General features: G+C 38.0%; 2 protein-coding genes across 5 annotated transcripts in view; one reads left to right on the plus strand and one right to left on the minus strand.

Annotated features, from left to right (window-relative positions):
- The window catches only part of LOC127623843 (kinase D-interacting substrate of 220 kDa B-like), a 30,623-nt gene extending 9,870 nt beyond the window's left edge, over positions 1-20,753 (plus strand). Inside the window, exons 8-30 of one of the 4 annotated variants that reach the window (XM_052098397.1) lie at positions 51-248; positions 364-462; positions 595-693; positions 775-873; positions 961-1,138; positions 2,902-3,066; positions 3,261-3,440; positions 4,014-4,179; positions 4,676-4,827; positions 4,943-5,232; positions 5,442-5,582; positions 6,320-6,557; positions 7,090-7,178; positions 7,574-7,718; positions 8,192-8,354; positions 9,454-9,632; positions 14,059-14,279; positions 15,200-15,322; positions 16,723-16,755; positions 18,186-18,323; positions 18,413-18,511; positions 19,322-19,552; positions 19,638-20,753. In XM_052098397.1, coding sequence (XP_051954357.1) covers positions 51-248; positions 364-462; positions 595-693; positions 775-873; positions 961-1,138; positions 2,902-3,066; positions 3,261-3,440; positions 4,014-4,179; positions 4,676-4,827; positions 4,943-5,232; positions 5,442-5,582; positions 6,320-6,557; positions 7,090-7,178; positions 7,574-7,718; positions 8,192-8,354; positions 9,454-9,632; positions 14,059-14,279; positions 15,200-15,322; positions 16,723-16,755; positions 18,186-18,323; positions 18,413-18,511; positions 19,322-19,552; positions 19,638-20,744 — 4,533 coding nt within the window. In that variant the 3' untranslated portion in view covers positions 20,745-20,753. The remainder of the gene's footprint in view (positions 1-50; positions 249-363; positions 463-594; positions 694-774; positions 874-960; positions 1,139-2,901; positions 3,067-3,260; positions 3,441-4,013; positions 4,180-4,675; positions 4,828-4,942; positions 5,233-5,441; positions 5,583-6,319; positions 6,558-7,089; positions 7,179-7,573; positions 7,719-8,191; positions 8,355-9,453; positions 9,633-14,058; positions 14,280-15,199; positions 15,323-16,722; positions 16,756-18,185; positions 18,324-18,412; positions 18,512-19,321; positions 19,553-19,637) is intronic. The other 3 variants (XM_052098398.1, XM_052098399.1, XM_052098400.1) reach the window with 3 other exon arrangements.
- Positions 20,754-23,259: 2,506 nt separating this feature from the next.
- LOC127623845 (DNA-binding protein inhibitor ID-2-like) lies at positions 23,260-24,989 on the minus strand. Its single transcript, XM_052098401.1, has 3 exons — positions 24,504-24,989; positions 24,196-24,256; positions 23,260-23,400 (listed from the first exon to the last, which is right to left on the minus strand). The coding sequence occupies exons 1-2, from the start codon at positions 24,825-24,827 to the stop codon at positions 24,200-24,202; spliced, it is 381 nt and encodes a 126-aa protein (XP_051954361.1). The 5' UTR covers positions 24,828-24,989; the 3' UTR covers positions 23,260-23,400; positions 24,196-24,199.
- Positions 24,990-25,190: the final 201 nt, after the last annotated feature.

The following is a 25,190-nucleotide window of genomic DNA, read 5'->3' on the forward strand; positions in this document are numbered from 1 at the left end:
AGCAGAAGCCCTCAAGATAGTTTCTTATTTTATTAACCTTTTTCACTCAGAATTCCATGACGGCACTGATAGTGGCTGTGAAGGGAGGTTACACAGAGGTGGTCAAAGAACTTCTGAAGAGGAACCCTAACGTGAACATGACAGATAAGGATGGCAACACAGCCCTGATGATCGCAGCTAAAGAGGGTTATACTGAGATTGTGCAGGACCTGCTAGATGCCGGCACATATGTCAACATCCCTGACAGGGTGGGCTGAACCACTTTTCATCTTTTCTTAGAAATCAAATAGAATTGGATAGAAATTTATGCATAAGGATTGAATGGTTTTGAGGTATTTTGACTGTTGTGCTGTAAACCTGTAGAGCGGTGACACAGTGCTGATTGGAGCTGTGAGAGGGGGGCATGTTGAGATTGTGAGAGCACTGCTGCATAAGTATGCAGATATCGACATCAGAGGACAGGTAATGTACCTGCAATGCCATAAAGATATCTAATCATATGCATATAGAAAATACCAAGTGATTGAATCATGTGTGTTAAGATTGTTGGAGATGTTTACAAAGAAATTTAAATTACTACACTGTTTGTTTCAGGAAAATAAGACTGCTCTGTACTGGGCTGTAGAGAAAGGTAATGCAACCATGGTCCGAGATATACTGCAGTGTAATCCGGACACAGAGACAACCACTAAGGTAAAGGACAGCAAAACTCGGATTATTTTGGCGCTTTCATCGTTACAAGCCTGTCTTGAGTCTTTATTTGTCTGTGTCTAGGATTCTGAGACTCCTTTAATCAAAGCTACCAAGATGAGGAACATAGAAATAGTGGAGCTGCTTCTGGACAAAGGGGCCAAAGTGTCTGCAGTGGACAAGGTAAAACTTAGTCACAGTTTCATGGAGATAATGGAATGGTGATCGATTAAACCGTACATTGAAACGTGGCACTTTTTCTGCCTGCAGAAAGGGGACACACCTCTTCATATCGCCATACGTGGACGGAGCCGGAGGCTGGCTGAGCTCCTCCTCCGTAACCCTAAAGATGGCCGCCTACTCTACCGCCCCAACAAGGCTGGAGAAACACCCTACAACATCGACTGCAGCCACCAGAAGAGCATCCTCACCCAGATCTTTGGAGCCCGTAAGTCTGTAACTAGCTCTCCATCATGAGCTTAACTATTGGCCAACACTCCTCATATTAATCTCAAATAGTTTGAGACCTGCCCTCTGCAATTCATAACCTAAGAAATTAAACATACACCACATTTTCAAAATTATGTGAACACCCCGTTTTAATTCAGGGGTCTGGCCATGTCAGCAACACCTATTACTAACAAGTGCATAAAATCAAGCATACAGCCATGATATCTCCTTAGACAAACATTTTTAGTAGAATGGGGTGTGCCAAATTCCCTGGGTCTGTTCCAAAACCAAGTGAGCAGTATCCTGCCTAACCATTGGGCCTACCCTAACAGAATTGGAGCCTCATAAGACAATGATTTGGAACACTCTTCATAGGCAGCAACTCCACACGTCATTCACATAACGCTCCTCACAAGCTGCGCACAGGAGACTCGACTCGCAACTTCAAAACAAATGACGTGCGAGGAACGACTCAATACGCCAATTAGCATAATTATACATAGAACACACATTTTAGGTAAAACTGTCAGTTTTCTGTTATTAAACGAACAAAAAATTTGGATAGTTTTCAGTAATAAATGGATTACCGCATAAGTATGTGTGTGTGTGTGTGTGTGTGTGTGTGTGATGTATGTATATATATATATATATATATATATATATATATATATATATATATATATATATATATATATAATACCCACCGAGCTCATCACAGTGCCTTCTGGGATTTCCTACCTGGGGAAGAATGTACAATACTACCTTATAATATGGCCAAAGCAAGATATCTTAGGAGGCAGCATAATTAAGATACTGTACATACCTTTTGGTGCAGCTTTCGTGTCAGGAGCATGCCGATGATGCCTTAAAGAGTTTGTTCACCTAAAAATGTAAATTCTCTCATCATTAACTCACCCTCATGCCATCCCAGATGTGTTTGACTTTCTGTCTTCTGCATAACATAAACAAAGATTTTTAGAAGAAAATCTCAGCTCTGTAATCCATAAAATGCAAGTGATTGGGTAGCAAAATTTTAAGTTACAAAAAGTCAGCATAAAAGTAATCAATAAGACTCCAGTGGTTAAATCCATATCTTCTGAAGCAGAATGATAGGTGTGGGTGAAAAACAGATTGATATTTAAATCAGTTTTTATCATAAATTCACCAGTAGGTGGTGATATGCACGAAGAATGTAAATCACCAAAAACAATAGAAGAATGTAAAAGTCAAAGTGGAGAGTGATAATAAAAAGGACTTAAGTATTGTACACTTTCTCATCCACACCTATCATATTGCTTCAGAAGATATAGATTTAACCTCTGGAGTCATATGGATTGCATTTATGCGGTGTTTATGTGCATTTTGGAGCTTCAAAAATGTGTCAAATTTCACTTGCATTGTATAGACCTACAGAACTGAGATATTCTTCTAAAAAGATTTATTTGTGTTCAGCAGAAGAAAGTCATACACATCTGAAATGCCATGATGAAAGAATTTTCATTTTTGAGTGAACTATACCATAGTGCTACCTCTGGAGGAACAGACCCCCTTTAAAGAAATGGTTTGTAGAGTCTGGTGTGGAAGAACCTGACTGGCCTGAACCCCGTTGAACCCCATTTGCCCAACATTAGTGCCTGACCACCCTGTTGCTCTTGTTTCTTAATGGGAGCAAATTCTCATGTTCTGATTATCAATTCTTTGAATTGATAATCATGTGTGGCCTGTGTGTATTTGTGCCCCTCTCTGTATTGTCCCCTTTAGGACATCTGTCCCCCACAGAGTCAGATGGGGACATGCTGGGCTATGACCTGTACAGCAGTGCTTTAGCTGACATCCTGAGCGAGCCCACAATGCAGCCGCCCATCTGTGTGGGTCTGTACGCTCAGTGGGGCAGCGGCAAGTCCTTCCTGCTCAAGAAACTGGAGGGTGAGTGATATTTAGAGTTGCTCAGTGTAAACTAGGAAAGTGACCTGAAAAGGATATTTTAAAGCACAGTTTACTCATGTAGATCATGTACGGAGCTTTTTATCTATTTTTGAGCTTGATATGTTTAATACTGCTCAATTTGCAGCATCTGGTGTATATTTATTGGTGGATAAATCTTCATATTTCTTTCTCAGATGAGATGAAGACATTTGCAGGTCAGCAGGTGGAACCTTTGTTCCAGTTTTCCTGGCTGGTTGTGTTGTTATCACTCATGCTGTGCGGATCTGTAGCTCTAGTGCTCGGCTTTACTGTGGATCCTAAGCTGGCTATCGCCATCTCTCTCAGCATCCTAGCACTGCTTTACGTATTCTTCGGTAAGAGATGGTCTCATTATTCACTGCACAAAATACATTGTGTTGGCACAAACCATTTTTGTCCTCGTTAAAAGTAAACCTGTATTTAATGTAGTCTGTGTTGTATATTCCTTTAAATTGCATAGTTTTGTTCATGGTTTTTAAGGATGACGGCATGTCAAACTACCTGTCCATGTTGGTAAATGGCTGGCTTTTACCAAGTGACAGATTCATTTAAAAATACTGTTTTACCATCCCAAATTTGATTGGAACTGTGGCTTTTACATCAACAATAAAACATACAACACATTTCCTCTATGCTTGGATAGCAAAATAAATTGGCCTATTTATTGTGCTATCCAAACTATGTTTGATTATATGGTATTATTTGAAATATCAATGTTTTTCGCTGCTCTCTGTGACCCTATCAAACCTGCTTTGCCACCCATTGTTTTTTGTTGTGAACCGCCATGAGTTTTAACCACTGGTTTATAGTGGTACTGTATCCCTTGCCCTACTGTGTACATTATAATGCTGTAGCATTAACCAGTGATGTTTAATACATTTATGTGTAAACTCTCCATCTCTTCACAGTGGTTGTGTACTTTGGGAGCAGGCGTGAGGGCGAGAGCTGGAACTGGGCATGGGTCATTAGCACCCGTCTGGCCCGACACATCGGATACTTGGAGCTTCTGCTTAAACTCATGTTCGTCAACCCACCTGAACTGCCGGAGCAGACCACCCGTGCACTGCCTGTAAGGTATATATACAAACCGACAAAAAATCTTAAGGTGGTATCGGCCCTATCGCAAATGGTGTACTTGATGTAGACTTGCAGTCTTACGGTCTTAACATGCATGTGTTCCTTAAATCAATAACAACATGTGGGTGTCCCATTTGTTATTTTATGCTTCCCGTTTGTGACCACAATGTGCTGTTTATACAGACATGACAGTGGTCTACTACCCAACATTACATGCAGCATTAATCCACTTATATGAAAATTAAATAATATAAAAACGAACAAGGTTAGAAATAAATTAAACTTCAATGTATTTTTCATAACTTCAAAATTAGAATAACATTTTAGAATAAAAGGACAGGGCCATACTTTTTCCCAACTGTGGTTTTTGATTTTGTTTTTTAAAATTGATTCATTAGAAGAAAGCCCAAAAAATCAGGCTTGCTTTGAATATGACTGATTGATAAGATTTATCTGAATAGGTGCATTTGATTTACTCTTTATCTGTTGGCAGGTTTTTGTTCACAGACTATAATAGGTTATCCAGTGTGGGTGGGGAGACGTCCATGGCTGAAATGATCGCTACTCTCTCGGATGCTTGTGAGAGAGAGTTTGGCTTTCTGGCCACCAGACTTTTCAGAGTCTTCAAAACTGAAGACACTCAAGGTAAAGGCTTCATAACAATCTTTGAAAATATAGGAGCTTAAAGTCAGGTAGACTATGTTTGATTTGTTTTAGAAGTCAATCTCTCGTTTAATGATGTGACCATATCTACTCCCAGGTAAAAATAAGTGGAAGAAGACATGTTGCATCCCATCCTTTGTCATCTTCCTCTTTATCCTGGCCTGCTTGATTATGGGGATGGCCCTCTTGGCAGTCTTCAAGGTGGATGGGCAAAACCAGACAGTGAATGCAGTGTTGGTTTCCATGGCGAGTGTAGTTGGGTTGGCGCTGGTGCTTAAGTGTCGCACCTGGTGGCAGGTGACGGATTCAGTGCTTAACTCCCAGAGGAAGAGGCTGCACAGTGCTGCCAACAAGATGCACAAGCTGAAGAGTGAGGGCTTTATGAAGGTTTGTTTCACAAGAGCTTTAACCCTCTTGGAGCTCTTTTGGATAACCTATATAGCTACATAGTCATACGCAAGTGGTATACATACACAGGGTCAAAGACAGAGCATTTCCTTCCACAGATATAATTTGTTATGATTTAGTGGCCAAATTGTCTAAAATTTAAAACAATCTCCTACTTTTGACATTTTGGTCTTTGTGATACTACTCAGGTCTTAAAGAATGAAGTGGAGCTCATGGCCAAGATGGCCAAGACAATAGACGGCTTCACCCAGAACCAGACGCGTCTAGTCGTCATCATCGATGGTCTGGACTCCTGCGAACAGGACAAAGTACTACAGATGCTTGACACGGTGAGAAAAGGCAGTTGTTGAGCCAGTTGCTATCTAGCCGCTCTAATTGTGTTCCTCTTGCTCATCTGGTAGAGCATGGTGCTTTCAAGACCATTCCCACTGAACATATGGACTGATAAGAATGTGTACCACAAATATATTGTCAAGTCACTTTGGATAATAGCTTTTGCCACATTCATAAATGTAATTGCCGGTTATACTTTAGCAGAAGCACAATTTATAGGTTAAAACAAACATCCATCTATTTCTCACTTGTCTCACTCTCAAGTTGCAATAAGCAATTTTTTACTATATAGATCACAAAAAAGAAATGATGTCATTAATTATTATAAATGAATGGTTTCTTAGAACTGGCTTTGCTGATTGTCTAACAAGGATTGGCCTTCCTCCAATTATTAAACTGATCTGTTAGTTGGCAGTAACCAACAACATGCCTTATTAATTTAGTCTGTTGCATACTTTTCCAACTTAAGTGTTCTTAGTGGTCTTCTTGCCCTAAATATGATTATACATTTAAAGAACAGTAATAATGAGTTTCTAATGTATGGTGTCTAATGTACTGATTAGGGAACTAGCACATTTCAAGTTATTTTTGGCTTAAGTATGTTCTTAAGATGATACATGTGTTTCTATGAAAATCACAAAAGTTTGATAATGTTGAATTTTAGACACTTAGTGATGTGCAACATTTTAGGCCTGCAACAAAGAACCTTTTTTGGATTTGTCCTCCTGATTAGGTGAGGGTGCTGTTCTCCAAGGGTCCCTTCATCTCTGTCTTTGCCAGTGATCCTCACATCATCATCAAAGCCATAAACCAGAACCTCAACAGCGTGCTGCGGGACTCCAACATCAACGGCCATGATTACATGCGCAACATTGTTCACCTGCCCGTGTTCCTCAACAGCCGAGGCCTCAGCAGTGCAAAGAAGATGTGTGCACTACCTCCTGCTAATGGAGAGACGGGGAACTCTGAGGGTTTGTCTCTTTCTTGTTTTAAATCCAATGGACCATATTCAGAGGAGTGCCGTAATTAACATTTTGTTGGGAATGCAAACGAGGCTGTGAGAGAGTCTGTTCAATGGTTCATACTGTTGTTTCAGTTACAACAGTATGAACCATTGAACAGACTCTCTCACAGCCTCGCTTGCATTCCCAACAAAATGTTAATTACGGCACTCCTCTGAGGTTGACTCTGGTTGCCAAAAAAGCTCCAGAAAGCATGTTGTGAAAATTTGGCATAACCTAGTACCTTTATACAGTGAATGCCAAGGCTGCAAGTCTGTTCTTCACAGCATTGTTTTCATCTGTTTAAAATTAAATATGTTGTCTTCCTGGACTTAGATCTGTTGGTCATTAAAATTAAGTCTGTAAATATACTTCCCTGTGCATTTGATTTTTCGATTGTAGCTAAATATGTTATATCTTCTGTCTTTCTTCAAGACTTCCCAACAACATATTTAAAGAGCAACAATGTCTTATTTTTTTATTTTGTTTCATTACGCTATAGGCTGGCATGAGGAGTTGGACAGAAAATTGTCTCAGAACAGCCTGGGTGAACAGACAAAGTTTAGCAGTAAGACCACTCTAAACCGCAGGGTAAGTTGAATGAAAATGCTCATTTTTCAGTCAACTAAAGGCCACATCTGCTGAAGGACATGCAATTGTCTACAGCTCTGTTCAGAGTGCTTTTTATATGACTTTATTAATAACCTAACTTTAATAGTCATGTGAAATTTAGCTGGCTTTTGTAGTTTGGCCACATTTAATCCAATTTGATCCCCCCCATTAGGTTTAGTATCTGCCCTTGATATGCAATTTGTCTCATTATAGTGTAATCCAATGATGGTAATATAATAACATGTTCTGCCATGTCATGTGGTAATATCACACAATTTTTCCTAAATTTTTCCTTGAACCTACATTTATTCCATAAAGTCATGGGGTTCAATGGTAAACATTATTTAAATGTAACCTAGCTCATCTCTCTTCAGGATACTTACCGGCGTAGACAGATGCAGAGATCAGTCACACGTCAGATGTCCTTTGACCTCACCAAACTACTAGTCACTGAGGACTGGTTCAGTGACATCAGCCCTCAGACTATGAGGAGACTTCTCAACATTGTGTCAGTCACAGGTCAGTATTCAAGCTTTAAGGGTTTTAATTAATGTATTGAATCATTTTTTTTCCTTTTTTAGTTCACAAAGTTAGGTAATCAATAAAATCAAGGTGTTCCCACAGTCTTAGAACAGCGTTTCCCAAATAGGGTGCCGTCGAATGAAAGGTCATGGAAATCTCTATAGTGATTATATGTGATGTGCACAATTATATGTACTCTTGTATAGAGTAAAACTTGCTCACAAGTTGTGTTAATGTCTTATTTGTGTGTAAATTGTTCTTTTGAGTACAACCAGTCAAACCAGTTAACAAAAATTAATTAGTGATTTTATTAGTCTGAAATTTGATGATTTCTATTAATCCTAATACCATATTTGTAAATGACTAGAAAGGTCATGGAGGGTTCATTTTAATTTATGGGTCAAAAGTGGACATTTAGAAACAAAATTTAAAAAAATCTCAACATTGCTCTTTTATGTCATCTTATTCAGGCCGCTTGCTGAGGGCCAACCAGATACATTTTAATTGGGACCGGCTTGCATCTTGGATTAACCTAACTGAGCAGTGGCCATATCGCACATCCTGGCTCATACTCTACCTGGAGGAGACGGATGGCATCCCATATCAAACTACTCTGAAAGCCATCTATGAAAGGTAAGGTGTTTTAAAGAAACAGTAATACTAACATAATCCTGTAGCATGTGCAGATCTTTAGAAAACAAGATTTTATGTGACATTGAAATTATTTGACATTTAATTTATCACCACAGGCATTATCAAAGTAGTTTTATATATATTTTTTAAATTCCAGTAAAAATTAGGCAAACTCTTACACACCGACCAACAAATCTGATCATTGTGAAACTTTCAAAAAAAGTATTTTGTCAATGTAATCTTGTGTAACACTTTTAGTTCTGAACAATTGTTTCAATTTAATTTTTAATTTTTGCATGTAGTTTGTCAGATAGCCCATTAGGGTCTTTAGAAAAATGTCTCCATTGGAAGGTTTCCTGGAAACAAATAATGGGAGGCCACATAATTTTGGATTAAGCCAAGGAAAGCAGCCCCAGATCATTAGATAGGCTTCCCTATGGTGATTAGTCAGATTATGCTATTCATACAAGACTTTTATCATTGCACAGATACTGTCATATCATCAGGGGAAAGTTACCCTTGAAATGTACTAACATCGTTTACTTCTTTATGTACACGTTGTACCATCCCAACAATGGAAAACAATATTTGATCCTTATTGTACCCAAACATTAGCAGAGAAGCCAATGTATCCACAGTATGGGTGTATTCTGACATTTTGAGGGGTTTAAAGAACATTTCTTAAAACCCTTAGGTCTGCTTAAGTGGAAACATATGAATTTTGTGATTTTTTATTAAGAGGTTTGGCCTCCAAAACATCAGTAATATTGCTGTATTGTGTGTTGACACTGGCGGTCTACACACTCCTTCCACTTTAAAAGCAGTCCATGCCCCAGAAACACAAAATGAAATGAAGATATTATGCTGCTCATGATGAGTTATATTCGCATCATTTCCATTTTCAGTAAAACCATCACCATATTTGTTTTATCTGGCAAGGCTTGATATAATTTATGCCAGGGTATGTAAAAGCCAGCCATTTTCACAAAACCTGCATTGTTTTAGCTAAAGCGTCATGGCTGCTTCACATATGCAAAAGTAACTTTAACAAACCTTAAAATATTATTATTGTCTCATGTTTTTATGTACTCCCTGACAGAATCTCCAAGAATATTCCAACCACTAAAGATGTGGAGCCATTGTTGGAGATAGATGGAGATGCACGAAGCTTTGAAGTGTTCCTTTCTTCCCGTACACCAGTGCTTGCAGCTCGGGACATCCGTACCTTCCTCCCCTGCACGGTTAATTTAGATCCAAAACTCAGAGAGATCATTGCAGGTAAATGTGTCGCTTTATAAGTATTTTGTTTGTTTAAACACATTTAGCTAGAAAAATACTGACTTACATTAGCATTATTTGCAAGTTAATGTAAATAATTTTCTAGGGTGAAGTGTCAAGTTTTTGTGCCTTTTGTGTTACTAATTGGAATAGCAGAACTAATTACTTTTTTAAAATATGTTTTCGAACATTAACTCCATCTTCCATTGATTGGGCAAACTGATAGTCCAACCCAAAACTTGAGCCATTGGTTGAGCTAACAATGTTGTGTTGAGGTGGTTAAACAGAGTCACAGCAGTGTTTCCTATTATTACCTAATTTGTCCCGGCACAGTTTCATAATGAACCGAAAATATTTGTAGTTCTCATAATATCAGAAAAGATCTCTAACGGTGTGTGTTTTTCGCCGTTGCTTCGGCAAAGCATCTCTCACTCCCAGTCAGTCTCCTCACTTATGTCGACTGACATATCCTGCTGCTTGTCGTGAAAAACAATGCATAACGTATGTAACGTTATATCTAGCAAGATAACTGTGAAATAGCTCAAGGACGGGACGGAAACAAACGTCAACTTAAGGGGTAAGTTTTTTTTAATTCTTAAGTTTTTACAGCACATCAGAGACAGTCTTCCTTGGTTCTCTCTCTTGCTCTCTCGCTCCTGCCCTCTTATGCCGCTCTCCTCATGTTACTGAAATTAGACACAGGTGTTAGTTATCATTTAGCTCAGGTGTGAGCGCCCTTACCGCTTTTCTCTCCCGGACGGGCGCTTGACCACGCCCCCGCTGCCACAATAACATTAGCTAATTATCTAACGTTAGCATTATTACCAGTGGATCTGACAGCGTAACTATTTTCAGCATCTAAGGAGCCTCATCATGTAACCTTAGGCTATTTATAATGTTAACTAATCAAGTTGAAGTAATGCTACCGTTTTAAGCTTAATATTTGTACCCTTGATTTTCAGATCATGAGCATTTTTAAATATTTCAAGAAGAGAGAGCGAAATCCACCACCAGATAAGGAAGAAACCGCTACAGAGGTAGCTAGCTAGGAAAGCTAGCGTAGTTAGATGGCAAGTCAATAGCCAAACAGATTATTCATTGACTTTTATCAAGAAATAAACTAATAGTGGAATTTTAACGTTACTTGTTTCTTTGTAGCAGAAAAGACAGCTTTTCCATGTAGTAGAAGAGGCAGCAGTAGAGATGGCCTCCACTGTGGGAGGGACAGCAGGCGATTTTGATAGCTGAGTAAGGGGCAGTAGGTCAGAGTAGTTTCAGTTTAAATCAGTCTCGTTTACCATGCTTTGTGGGTGTGAATTTTTTGCCATGTAATCACCATTCATATATATTCAACCAATGTGTTTATGATTAAATTGCTACTAGAGCACAACATTTTTTACAAGAGCACAAAGTTCGTCATAGATCTAGCCTCTTAATTTTGCTCGACTAGATTGATGCATTTAATTTGAAAATGTACAAAATTTTCTTCCGGGGGAGCATGCCCTAGGACCCCCTAAAGGATCCGGGGTCTACCCACCACAGTGTCACAACATCCTGTGGGAAACACTGCACAGTTGTTAAACTTCATAGGGAAATTAACCTATAAATGGCATACTTACAGTTTTCTCTGCATATAAACCCTTATGTTGTGGTCTTGTCATTTTGACCCAGATTTCTTTTTGTTTGTACCCAATTGGAATAAAATTGCTTGACTTTAGTTCACATATGGTATCTAAAAACACAAAAACAAATAGACAATTTTCTTCACATTTGTTTGGTTTATTTCACTGTGTTAACTTGTGTTACCGGTCAAAATTGACCATCCTTTGGAAATGAATGGATTAGACTATAGAAATATTAAGTGTTCAGGATCATCCCAATCCTTTAGATGAGCACATATGTGGATGTGTGTTTGCAAACACAAAGTCTTTGGCATGTACACACACACTGTGTTGAGTGCCCTTTTGTGCATAGTCTTTCCATGTACACACTTTGTGGAATATTTCAAGATCTACTTGTACATAGAACATAGACCATGACATATCGTAACTTACAGCAGACTATTCTGATTAAAATGAGCCCAAACACAACTAAATATGATGTTTCAGGAAGTAATAAGCAAAAACATGACAAAGCCACTCCTGTTTAGTATATAAATGTGTGTCAGTGGGAATATCATACACTAATACTCACTTCAGTTTGGCCTCTATTGTGAAACAAATTTTCTCATTGCATTCTACTAATTGAAACTTTTCCAATGATGTATAATACATGGCTATATCATCTTTTTTATGGTTTAACCAATTCTGAATTTACAGTGCATTCATAAAGTATTCAGACCCCTTCATTTTTTTCACATTTAGTTTTTTCACATAAATCTAAACCATACCCCATAATGACACAGCAAAACCCAGATTTTTATAACTTTGCACATTTATTAAAATAAAAAACAAAAAAAATAATCACATTAACAAGGATTCAGACCCTTAACTCAATACTTAGTTGAAGCACCTTTGGCAGCGATTACAGCCTCAAGTATTTTTGGGTATGATGCAATAAGCTTTGCGCACCTGGATTTTCTGCCATTCTTTTCTGCAGATCCTCTCATGTTCTGTCAGGTTGGATGGGGACCGTTAGTGGACAGCAATTTTCAGGTCTCACCAGAGATGTTCTATTGGGTTCAAGTCTGGGCTCTGGCTGGGCCACTCAATGGCTTTCACAGAGTTGTCCCTTAGCCTCTCTTGCATTGTCTTGGCTGTGTGTTTTGGGTCATGGTCCTGTTGGAAGGTTTTTCAGCCCCTGCCACTGAAAAACACCCCCACAGCATGATGCTACCCACCACCATGCTTCACCATTGGGTTGGTATTTTGCAGTTGATGAGCAGTGCCTGGTTTCCTCCAGACATGACACTTGAAATTGAGGCCAAACAGTTCAGTCTTCATTTCATCAGACCAGAGAATCTAGTTTCTCACAGTCTGAGAGTCCTTTAGGTACTGTTTTGCAAATTCCAAGGGGGCTTTCATGCATCTTGCACTGAGAAGAGGCTTCCGTCTGGCCACTCTGCCACAAAGCCCAGATTGTTGGCATTTTGCAGTGATGGTTTTCCTTCTGCAAGTTTTTCCCATCTCCACACAATATCTCTGGAGCTCAATCAGAGTGACCATTTGGTTCTTGGTCACCTCTCTTATCAAGACACTTCTTCCACGATTGTTCAGTTTGGCCGGGCGGCCAGCTCCTGGTTCAAAACATCCATTTAAGAATTATGGAGGCCATTGTGCTCTTGATAGCATTCAAATTTATAATTGTTTTGCCTTCCCCAGAACTGTGCCTCAACACAGTCCTGTCTCTGAGCTCTGCAGGCAGTTCCTTTGACCTCATAACTTAGTTTTTGCCCTGATATGCATTCATATACCTTATATAGACAGGTGTGTGCCTTTCCAAATAATGTCCAATCAGTTGAAATTGCCACAGGTGACTCCAATCAAAGTGTAGAAACATCCCCAAGATCTAGAGAAATGGGATGCACCTGAGACAAATTTCAAGTGTCATGCAAAGGGTCTGAATACTAATGTCAGTGTAATATTTCAGTTTTTTCTCTTGAATAAATTTGCAAAGTTATAAAAAATCTGGTTTTTGCTTTGTCATTATGGGGCTTAGAGTGTAGACTGATATGAATTTTGTTTTAAAGCATTTTAGCATAAAGCTGCAGCATAACAAAATGTGAAAAAATTATGGGGTCTGAATACATTATGAATGCAATGTATTTGTTGTGATAACAAATTAGCAAATTATGAGAACGAAATGGTCCTTATTTGCAAATTATTTTTTTTTATAATTGGTTGTATCATCTACATGCATTGTAAAGTCCACATTCTAAGCTTTAAAATTACACCTATTTTGTTCAGATCAAGCAGTTGGTTATTAATTTATTATGTAATGGTTATTATTATTATTATTTTCCCCCCAGGGAGTGGCTCGGTATAAGCTCAGTTCAATTATTCTTTCTATCAATAAAAATATATATATTTTAAAATGTGTTCAAAATCTTAATGGGCTGGTCTTTTTCGACAGGAAGCACAAAACTAACACAGCACAAGGGATAAGTTGGGAAAAGGAGAAAGTAATTTTGCAGTAAAAAATTTGGTACTCATAATTAAAATTATACATATTATTAGAAATACATATTATTAAAAATTAATAATTAGTTCACCTTTTAAGTAAAACTGAAACAAACATGTATGTATTTTTGTAGCTAGCAGATAGTGTTTTCTCTTTTCTTTTTTTTTATCTGGTTAGAAAACACTGAGTTCACTTTATTTAGTATGTCTTGTACCAAATTGATGACAGCAGCTAGTTTTCCTCAGTCATTTACTATTCAAAAGCATGAATTTCACATTTTGTTCTGTATTCTCTATTCTTCTCTCAGATGTGCGTGCTGCCCGGGAGCAGGTGAACATGAGTGGTGTCACCTATCCCACAATGCCTTTGCAGGAGGGGCGCCCAGTATCCGTCTACAGTCAGCAGTCCTCGGCCTGCTCCCCTACTGCCTCCTTCAATGGCCCATATAACCAACCGGGTGTATCTCCTCAGCCCCACAGCGCCTATTTCAGTGGCATGGTCGGGCCACAGCACCCATTCTACAACAGGGTGAGTGTGCCCAAATTGATAACATGCAAATGATAGTTTAAGATTAAGACAGTGTATTCATATCAATTCATTTTTCTATTATTAGGAGCTCTGTCTCTTCTCTTTGGGGGACATTTAGGTGGAATGGGTCCAGTTAAATCTGATAAATAATGTCAAGCAAAGATTTAGACTTAACTTTCCTCCTGGAGCTTTACCAGGCATGCCGTCTAGTTTAATAGATGAGGGAAGTCCCTTGGACAAGCACACACCTTAAAGTATTCCAGTCCCCATGCCAAACATTTTCCACATGCCCACCCAGACAATTTTTCATTCATTTCCCTGTTCTTGTGTTCCAATTATTGTTTTTCTTCATTTTTTTTGTCATTTTGTTTTTCATTTGTGTTTTAGCCTTTTTTTTTTTTTAAGCCCCCCGATGTAATAAAATGAGGTGTTCATGTGGGTATACTACATGTTTGTGCATATTACATCATGCCTAATGAACATCTTTAAAGAGATGACCTGTATGTTGTTCCTCACCCGTATGAATTTCTCTCTTTTATGGAATGTCAGGAAAATGTTAACCTAAGTCATTCCTTTTTTTTTTATGGAAAAAGATGTAATGAAAGTAAATGGTGACTGAGGCTAACAATCTGCTATTTGCGCTCCTATATAAAGAAGTTTTAGGGGTTTGAAACAACATGAGGGTGAGTAAATGTTAACAGAGTTTTCATTTTTGGGTAAATTTTCCCAATAGTCCCCTAAGTGTTTGTGCATTTGAAGAGAGCATGTATCTGTGTTTGAGAAAATGTGTGTTTGAGAGAGTGAGAGTGAATATGTGCTAGACACCTCATTAATTCACAGGTTTGCTTTTTTCATATTTATGCTTTTCTGTTGTTTTCATTCCCTAAACTTTTTTGTTTCCTCCACACTTGGTCTCCCAGCCATATTTCCCCCATCATCTATACCAGCTGCCGCGGCAGTATGCTGGCAGCTCCCTCCCTGCTCATGTTCTTCCACGTCCATTCATTAAAACCAGCTATCTCAGGGACCCTAGCAATGGACCCGTAAGTACCAGTCATGAACAATAGCTGCTAGGTGATGTGTTTTTAGAGAGAATAGTATTAGTGATGGATATTCTTGCAAGAGTTTACCCGGTGATGTACTTTTCTTCCACTGCTAACACAACTTTTTCCATGCAGATAATGTTTCCTTTTTTTACCCATGAATTTAAAACTCTTTTAAAAATGTGTCGTAATAATTTGTCATTATTAAGGCTGGGCGATATATAGAATATTCACATGCAGTGCTCAAGCAAAATATACTCATAAGGATTTTCCAGGTGATATAAAATTAAGCAATATCATAAATATGCACGTTTTGTTTGGTCATTAAGTTTCATAAAGACTCGCTAGACTAGTTTCCCAATCCTTACTTGTAAAGACAGATGTTTCAGTTGCATCTTCAATCAGTAACAAAAGCAACATTAGAGTTTATAAATTTGATTTATTTCAGCAAATATATAAAATATATATATATATATATATATATATATATATATATATATATATATATAAAAAAAAATTATATTTCTGCTATTCTTTTACATCATCATTAAAAAATCCTGAAATAATAAAAAAAAATTATAATAATAAAAAACAAAAAAGATAATCTATTCAAATGAAATAACTATCCATTTATCACAATTGTTAATACTTAATAGTTTTTGTTGATTTCATGTATTTGTGTATTTAAATGAAAATTATTATAATGAATTATTGTGTTCATTTAAGTAGGAAAACATGCTTTGATTATTTTTATCTAGATTTATACCATATTGTTCTTCTTGCATTAAACATTTTGAATCTACTTTGCATCAGTTACTGTTTGGTTGGAAAGATGATTCCTCTGATTAAAGATAAATCACCCTTGTAAGCAATTTTTAGAGAACATGTATATTGATACAAATAAAATAAAAAAGCAAGAAATTGAATATCATTAAAAGAATGAAAAACATTGATTTATATATTACTATTTATCACCCAGCCCTTGTCTTAAATGTTTTGTTTTCACAGTTTTTATGTTGTTAATCCAGATAAATTCTTATATATGATGCTTTCATTGATTTTTCTCAGAGTGTAATGTGTGACATAAAAAGATGTTCATATTCATTATTCTAAACATATAGCCAGTGTTCTGTATTTGGTACATTTAAGCTCCATTTGTGTGAGAATAGCAACTTGCCAATGTTCACACATTTACTGCACTAGTGACGTCAAACACCAGCTGCCTTAATGTTCACCGGAGCCTTCTGCAGTCCATCAGTTCCCACATGCTATAGAGAAAGACTCTTCTGCTCCATGTTTAAAATCTCTCTCTCTCCATCCTTCTATCATCAACATGATTTGAATGTGGTTTCCTCACTATTTTCACCTCCTTTGTTTCTTCCTTCCTCTCTCTCCTTAAGCAGGGTAAGGTACCATCTTTGAAAAAGAAGCAGGTACTGAATCCTTCTAGACTCGGCTTAAGTTCTGCTGCTCTGCTGATGCTGCCCCCTCACACGCCTTCACAAACACACTAACACACTCTAGAGCTCTGAACACTCACCCCAGCATGCACTGTGGGAAAATAAATTTATTTACACAGTGGGGAAGTAAGGTGTTTGTGTATAGATGCCGAATGGGAAGTAAAAAGTGCAGTGGCTCCAAATATTATTTGGACATTTTGCCACATGTAGGTGTATGAATGGCATTGCATTATATAACAAAATAATATAAAAAAAACAAGTTTGGTTTTACATTATAAAATAATAGATCTGGTTGTCACACTTGGTGGAACATGTAAATACTGTAGTTAATGCGATACTATGGTTACTTTGCTAGGACACCTGTGTGAACCTGTGGGGAACTTATGTCATCCAGTACATCCACTAAAAATCACTTTGGCACTAGTTGGTTGGATGCAATTGCAAAAATGGCTCAGAAATTTTAAGTTAGTTCTGAGAGAAGCTGTGGCATCATTTGCTTGCAGATTCCACTTTGTTTGATATTTTGTTATATTTCTGCATTGAAATTCAAACATATTAACTGTGGCTTAACTGCCCAAATATTTTTTGGGCCACGGTAACTGCTGACATGCAACATCATTTAGATGGTCACAAATCAAACTGGTCGCAGTCTCCTTCCCCAGACTTCTCTCTTTCCCCTGCCACATGTTCCAGAAGGATCTTTCAAGCTTCTCCCCTCATGAGATATTAAAAAGTCTTATCGGTACCCTTTTAGTTGCGGTAATCTATTTGTTTCAACGATGCCTGTTTACACAAAAGCCATTGAAAGATTTTGCTTCTCACATAGTGTGGCCTAAATGATAAACTTTTTGGGGATTCTGTCAAAGACAAATCTGACAGAGAACTTTAAATAGTACAGAACCCAGGTGCCACATTCTGTATTTATAGTCCACATAGTGAGGTCACAACTTTTAGTTTTGTTATAATTAGACTTGCTATTTGAAAGCTGCATAATACCAAATGTTATGTTTTATGGTGGTGGATACAGCACTCCAGTACTAACAAACTCGGTGTGCAACTTCTTATATTATTAATATATTTTTCTTAGCAACTTATCGCTGTATACTTCATTGTTTTGAAATAGAATAGGCCTCTTTGAAATCCTACTAACAGCAATATATTCAAAATACATTACATACTTTCCTCTGCAGTCCTACCTCTTTTAGATCCCTCGCTTCCTTGAATTTTAATTCATGGCCTTTTCCAACTCCTTGGGTAGTTTGGACTCTTTTCTAACAATCTGCATGGTAATTCAAATCCTTTGTGAAAGCAGTCTTCAGAGACTTAAGAGAATCTGTTTTGCACACTGTTCTGATGTAGTTTAGTGGTACTAATTGTTCTGTATGGTCTGTTGTATGTATCAGGGCTCTGCTTCTGTGGTGTCAGCCACCCCTTCAATTCTCCTAGGCTCAATGAGCACAGATGTTGTGTGCGAACGTGTCAGACTTATCGAAGGCATTGACCAGAGCATGATGGCTCAGTATACTGCCACCATTAAGAAGGTAAGATGTGGATATGTAATTGTACACTGAGAAAAATAACATCTCACTCAAAATAGTTTTGCACTAAATTCTCATTTTTTATTTCTCAGGCTAACATAAATGGCAGAGTTCTGTCTCAATGTAACCTTGATGAGCTGAAGAAAGAGATGAACATGAATTTTGGAGATTGGCAGCTTTTCAGGACAACAGTAAGTATTATGAGTTATGTCAACATTAACTTTTTTTTGTTGTTTGTCTCGATCATGTGCAATAAATATGATGGAATGTATTTGAATTGTAATGTATAATACATTATTTTATAAGCCTTAATCAGCACATCATATAATTTGATAAAAAAAGAAATGTATTGATTGACTGCTATATATATAATACAAAACCTCAATTTTTGTCTAATTTTCCTGTAAAAATATCTTAATGTCCTGAAAACAAGATACATTCACTTGAGATGCCAAATTACTTAAGACAATGTGTTGTTTTCACAGGAATGTAACAATTTAGTAAGTTTTATGTTTAAAACAAGAAGAAAAAGAAAACTTTGCCTATCGGTTAAGAAAAACAAACATGTATCCTTTGCTTGAAACAAAAAAACTTTTACCAAAGGGGGTAAAAAAAACTTTTTTTTATAAAAAGGATACATGTTTGATGTATCCATCATAATTAAAAAAAAATAATTATAAGGAGGGACAAGTTTGTTTTTCTTAACTGATCGGCAAAATTTTTTCTTATTGTTTTAAACATAAACTTCACTTAATTTTGTTAGATAACTCTGAAAACAAGATTTAAATTCAAACTTATGTCATTTTAGATGTTTAGAATTAGTTAAGATTTAGTTAATTTTACTGGAAAACAAGAAACATACTAAGAAAATGTATGCAGTGCAAACAAACATAAATGCTTTGAGATTCACAACTAGCCACTGCCAAATTATGCTGTATTTTAGTATCCTGACATAAACATAAACCACCAGATATTAGTCTAATGGATGTGGTGTTATGCAGGTGATGGAGCTCCGTCATGTGGAGAGCCAGATCCTACATGAGGAGGCTCCAAGTGAACAGGGCAGCAGCATGGCTGGTCATGTGGAGCCTTGCAGGCATACTGGAGCATCCGTTCAAAGAGGAGCTGGTAACACAGACTCCTCACCCATGTATAACTTTAACCTCAGCTTCGAGGAGCTCAGCAATGTGGGCTTGGATGAGCCTCCAAGGCAAGCCAACCCCACATGGACGGTAAGCGTTTCTTTCCAGGCCATTCCATTTTAGACATTTATTTGGGTATAATAATAGGTATTCCACTATCTTTTGTCCTCTGTAGGCCACAACTCACCGTACACCTAGCATGTCCAGCCTCAACTCTCAGGATTCCTCTAACGAAATTTGCCTGCTAACAGATAAGCAGCAGTTAGAGTACCGTAATGCCTATCAGGAATACATCTCTTCAATGGCTCAGCTTGAGATAGGAATGGAGAAGCCTGGCCCGCACTCTAACTCTGATGACAAGAGGAAAGATGGTGACCAGGATGGACGGAAATCTGTTTCAAAACGAGGGAGCAGCAAGTCAGCAACAGATAATACTGACTTCGCTTCAGCAGACACTTTAGATCCCATAACAGAAGAAGATGAGAAGGTTGATCATGGGTCATCAAAGGCTCTGTTGGGACGCAAGACATCTGGAGAGAAGGTGAGCCTCTTCCAGGGTGCCGATCTGAAGCTGAAGGCTGCTGCCGATGGTTTACGTTACCAGAAACTGACCAGTGATGATGAAGAGTCAGAGGAATCTGACAGTACCCCTCTGCTTAAGGATGGAAAGAAACCAGAGACTAAAGCCTCTGAGGCTGGTGATCGATCTTTGACCAAAGGTAAGGATTACCTTTCAGACAAGAAGGATTCATCTGACTCGGGTGTCCGCTCTAACGAAAGCTCGCCTAACCATTCTCTTCAAGACGAAGAAGCCGACCTTTCACAGTCTGAGAGGGCAAACCTAATCGAGCTGGATGAGGAGAATTCGACCCAAAAGAGAGAACTGCCTAGTAGTCTGAGTGGCCTACAAGACCCAGCTATCACCCGTATGTCCATCTGCTCTGAGGACCAGTGCAGTCTTCTGGCCAGCAGTCCTGAGGAGAGCTGGCCATCCTCCAAGAGCTACAACCTCAACCGAATACCCAGCAACACCACTATCAATAACAACACCAACACCCAACAGGGAAACAATGTTCGTCAGCCCACAGATAGCTCCAACACCACCACTGGCAGTGATGTCATCATAACTCCTGGTTCCAGCACCACTTCCACCACCACTCAAAATGAGAACATCCGTGTGGTGCATCTGAAGAGGGGGCTTAACCCTGGAGATCCCCCTGAAATCCTCAATGTGTCCTCTGAGATGGTCACCTTAGGCGAGGAACGAGAGAGCATCCTGTAGGCAATGTCTGGATCTGATGGAGTCTGGTCTTTTTAAGCCAGTTAATGTCCGATATTACGGTGTCAATGCATATTACGTTGTCAAAGCATGTTTATTGTAATGCTTAAATATGTGTAATGGTGGTCAATGGCAACTTTTCTAAATGCGTAGTGTAGTTGAAGTGGTGTTTATTCACATAGTCCGTCACCTAGTAATCCATCAGTTAAAGTTAAGTGTGTATAAGTGCCGTTTTCATACAGTAGTAACAGCTCAACAACTTGTACATGTCAGCCTCGCTAAATACAATACAAACTAAACAATGGCTACAAAGCATTTCAGAATCACAGCTGTAGGAAAAGTTTCAGTAGTCTCTCAAAAGAAAAGATTGTTATGATGAAGCTCAGCAGAATTTGTAAACTAATTTAAAGACATTGAAAGGCATTAAACACTACACAAACATTTAATAGGAGCGGTCATTCTCAGAGGAATCATAAATATGGCTTTGAAATGTGCTGTATTGAGTTGTTTATTGCATGCGTACATGCTGTCCTTGTGCTGTAGTGACAGTAGTATGCCGTGACAAGCATGTGTCAGACTGCAGTGAGTATTAAATTAGCTTGTAGGAACTGCATGCTCTATGATAAATTGTGTCATTTACAGGTGGGACATGTCCCTACCACTTTTTGCCTTTTCCAATTTTGTCCCCACTACTTATTGAAGTAGCTTTTGTCAGGTAAGTGTCAAATGCACATCTCCAGTTCTTGAGCAGGAGTTTCCATTTCGTTCATGTTTGTTATAAGAAGTGGCGATCCAGCATTATACATTTTTAAAGTTATGAGTGCTCGTTGCGGCTGTAATCTGTTGAGTGACAGAGGGTTGTACTCCTTCCACTGTTGCACAGCTCACACGCCTTTCAAGTTAAATTGCTAAGCAGAATTCGAACAGAATCCCTGCTGAAGATATACATTCACTGACATACAGATCAAATTTTCGTTCATTAAATTAAAAAGTTAAATTAGGGCAAATTAGAACCCGGAACTCAATATACTAGAGGTGAAAATTTTACCTTGAGACCAGTCAGTCATTCTGATTAATGTCTTACAGATAAATGTATGTACAGTATCCATTGATGAACAAAATCACATTACTGAGAGTGATAGATGCATGGATCAAGTTATCAAATTAAAAAGTGAAATGTTTATTATAGTTTTTGACTCTGTCATCAAGAATGACTATTTATATAACCATTAAAAGATGAATTGACACTATCTGCACACAACCTAATTAATGCACACCTTTGTGGGGTAGCATCCCCCAAAAAAACCTGTCTCCACCGCTTTTTAAAACAAAATGATGCCCAATACCTATGATGATAGTCTTTAGCAGTCAGTTACTGTTGATAACTTCAAAGATAAAACGTGCTTTGTGATGCTTGTCTTCTATATGGAATTAAATAAATACACATTGACCACATGTACCCTTGAGTCTTTTTTTTAAGAGGAAAAAAATATTAAAATCAATAATTTTGCTCTTCTATATACACTCGAAACGTAATGTTTTCCGAGAAACGGTTTGCTATGAGTAAACCTATTTTAGCATCGTGAATTACAGATGGGTGACACAGTGTCTTGTGTACCTTTTTCACAGACTGTGATGGCGCGTTTCGACCTTATTTATCAGCATAAATCTCTTTTTTTTTATACTATACATTTTTTAAATATTGAGTGTAAATTTTACAACATTATACTTTTTGTTGTATTACCCAGAAATTCGTTAAAAAAAACGAATTACCACAACTGCGAGTGGTTTTCTGTTACAGCTGAGAGAGTGACGGAAAAATTTGGCATCTGACTGTTTTAATCCACCAATCTCTATTTTTTGTAATCCTTCTGGGAAGTAATTAAAACGTAATGGTGGATATTTTCTTTTGCACTTGGAGCAAATGGGTAAGTGAAAATAATATTTTCTGTTGTCACCCATTCACCACTGTCGAAGTTTACCCTGCAAAGGTTTACTTCCGCATTCCAAAACACGGAGCGTGAAAAAGGTCTATTATGAGAGCCCACACCCTGAACATGACTGGATGGCATTTGCATAACAAAACAAACTTCATAACATGAGAGTAGAGCTTTACAGCATCTATAGGGATATTAAGTTAATATGCTTTATGTATTTAAAAGGAAAAAAAATACAATATAAATATTGGCTCGTTAATTATAGCTCAGACTAGGTCACCAACATCATACTTAGCATTTAATTATGTATAAAAGTGCTATTTACGTTCTAATTATAAAATGTCTGTAATATTATAAACACCACACTTCCAGCAGAAAGAGAAAATAATAGTACATTTTTTACAATGTCCGCAGCCTGTGACGAATTAGAGGTGTTCAAACTCGCTCTCGTTTTGCCCAACACCTTATCAACATAAAAGCAATGATCCTGCTTTTTGACATTACTTGCTTAATTAATTCCTTTAAAAATGTCTCCAGTCTTTTTGTAATCTTCCTTTGGAAGAAAGAATATAAAGTTCGAAGTCAGCTCAGACTCTTTATGTCCATTTGAGGGAAATCCTTGTCATTCAAGACGAAGTCCAGGCGAATGACACCGGACAAAAAAAAAAAAAAGTTAAAGAAAGAAAACACAAAGTCCTGTTTTTGCTCTATGTCCGAAACACCTGCAAAAGATTGGGAGAGAGAGAGGCGTGTTTAGAGAAGACAAAAGGACAGAGATCCGGACAGACTGGCGCCAGGGAGGAAGCCGCAGGACTTTTTTTTTTTTTTTTTTATAAACCAAACACTAGTGAAAGACCGGGCAATCCTATACAGCTCCAGATGGAGGGGTCGAGCATCTGACAGACATGGGGCATTATAACAAGTTCTTAAACATCATACAGTTCTTAACTGGTCAATAATTCATGCACAACCATATATTATTATAGTTTCTATGAAAGTGTCATAACATTTAGATTAAATTCAACTATCGCATCCAACCAGAAGTGGATGTGTGTGTGTGTGTGTGTGAGTGAGATAAATGATCTAGCAAAAAATTATAAAGAGCCAATTAGAAGAGATGCAAATGGTAGACCGACCAGTGCAAATGAGTAAACGGCAAACTCACAATGAATGAGGTAGAAATAGCAGGTAACAATTACAGTGAAATCATATGAAAAAATTAAAAATATATAGAATAAACATATGCGCTTAAATGTGCAAAAATTACAGCCAAAGTGTTCAGTGCTTTATACAACGTTTGATATCTAACTTAAAATAAAGTGTTCCTATGTTGTTGTTGTTTTTAGTCGTCAGTGACGTTTTGATCAAGTAGCCTATAGTAGCTCTAAAGCATGCAAAAAATGAACAGGTGTGCAACTGGCAAACAGCCAAAACTGGCCCAAGTATAACTTTCTTACAACTTCATATGTCTGATCATATGTGGAACTATCGAGCTCAGTGTAGAACATCCAACTTACCGTGTCAACGAGATAGGGCTATGAGGTCATCTGAGCTGATATCTCTTTGAGGGTTACTGGGCTGTTAATTAACAGAGGCAAACAATTACTTTCACTGTAGCTGCCCAGGAAAAACAAACATGTAACTTTTGTGCACTTTTACGCATTACTGAAGGTATGTAGATTTATATACTGTCCTCCGAATGTTATTTTAATTACTAGTTAATAATTTAATTACTGGTAATTCAACATGATGCTTCTTTTTCATTATACCTATATTAATCATTTTGAAGTACCACTATGGGATGTGTTCAACAAGCTTGCCTTACCTGGAAAGAGATGATGCTGATATCAGCGCCGAGTGATTTGACAGTCTTTTTTGGGGGGCCCTGTCCGAGAGGGTTCTGGTCCAGTGCGATCTGAAGATCCAGAATATAATCTATGACATGCTGCAAGATCTCCATTTTACTCACGCTCGTGTTCTGCGGTAGACTCGGCACGAGCTCCTTCAACCTGCTATAGCAGTCATTCATGTTGTACAGTAGACTGAGCGGGTCGTCCAGGGAAGTCTTGCTCCGCGAGATGCCAAGATTGTGCTCCGAAAAATGGAAGGCAGGTTTCCTTATGGACCGCACCGGACTGACCGCCTTCATAGTGGATATACTGATGCTCTTGTTTAAATTTACAGCATGTAATTCTTCCACAGCTTTCCGCTCAAAGCCTTATCGAAGCTTGTTGTCAATTCGTTTATATAGCAACCGGGCTGGGTTTGTTATAAGGGATAAAGATTGAATCGGATTGGTCAATGAAGAGACGTCACTCTGTGAACCGCGGCGTCAACATTGGCCACATTTGCGGCACGTGAGAAACCTCCCACATCCTCTGCTTTCTTTCCTCTTGCTGAGTATCTCTGAGCAACTGTTTGCAGGTCAGATACTACAACATAACATGCAGCTCCATATCATAGTTTTATATTAGAACGTAGTGCTTTCGCAGTGTCTTACAGCTTTATAAAA

The sequence above is a fragment of the Xyrauchen texanus genome, chromosome 30 (assembly GCF_025860055.1).
Source record: "Xyrauchen texanus isolate HMW12.3.18 chromosome 30, RBS_HiC_50CHRs, whole genome shotgun sequence".
NCBI lineage: Eukaryota > Metazoa > Chordata > Actinopteri > Cypriniformes > Catostomidae > Xyrauchen > Xyrauchen texanus.

Excerpts from the sequence above, each read along its gene's own strand:
- LOC127623845 (XM_052098401.1), bottom strand. The coding sequence starts at position 24,827 with ATGAAGGCGGTCAGTCCGGTGCGGTCCATAAGGAAACCTGCCTTCCAT. Across the intron at positions 24,257-24,503 it reads TCAGCATCATCTCTTTCCAG|CCCAGTAACCCTCAAAGAGA; the intron begins GTAAGGCAAGCT and ends GTTAATTAACAG.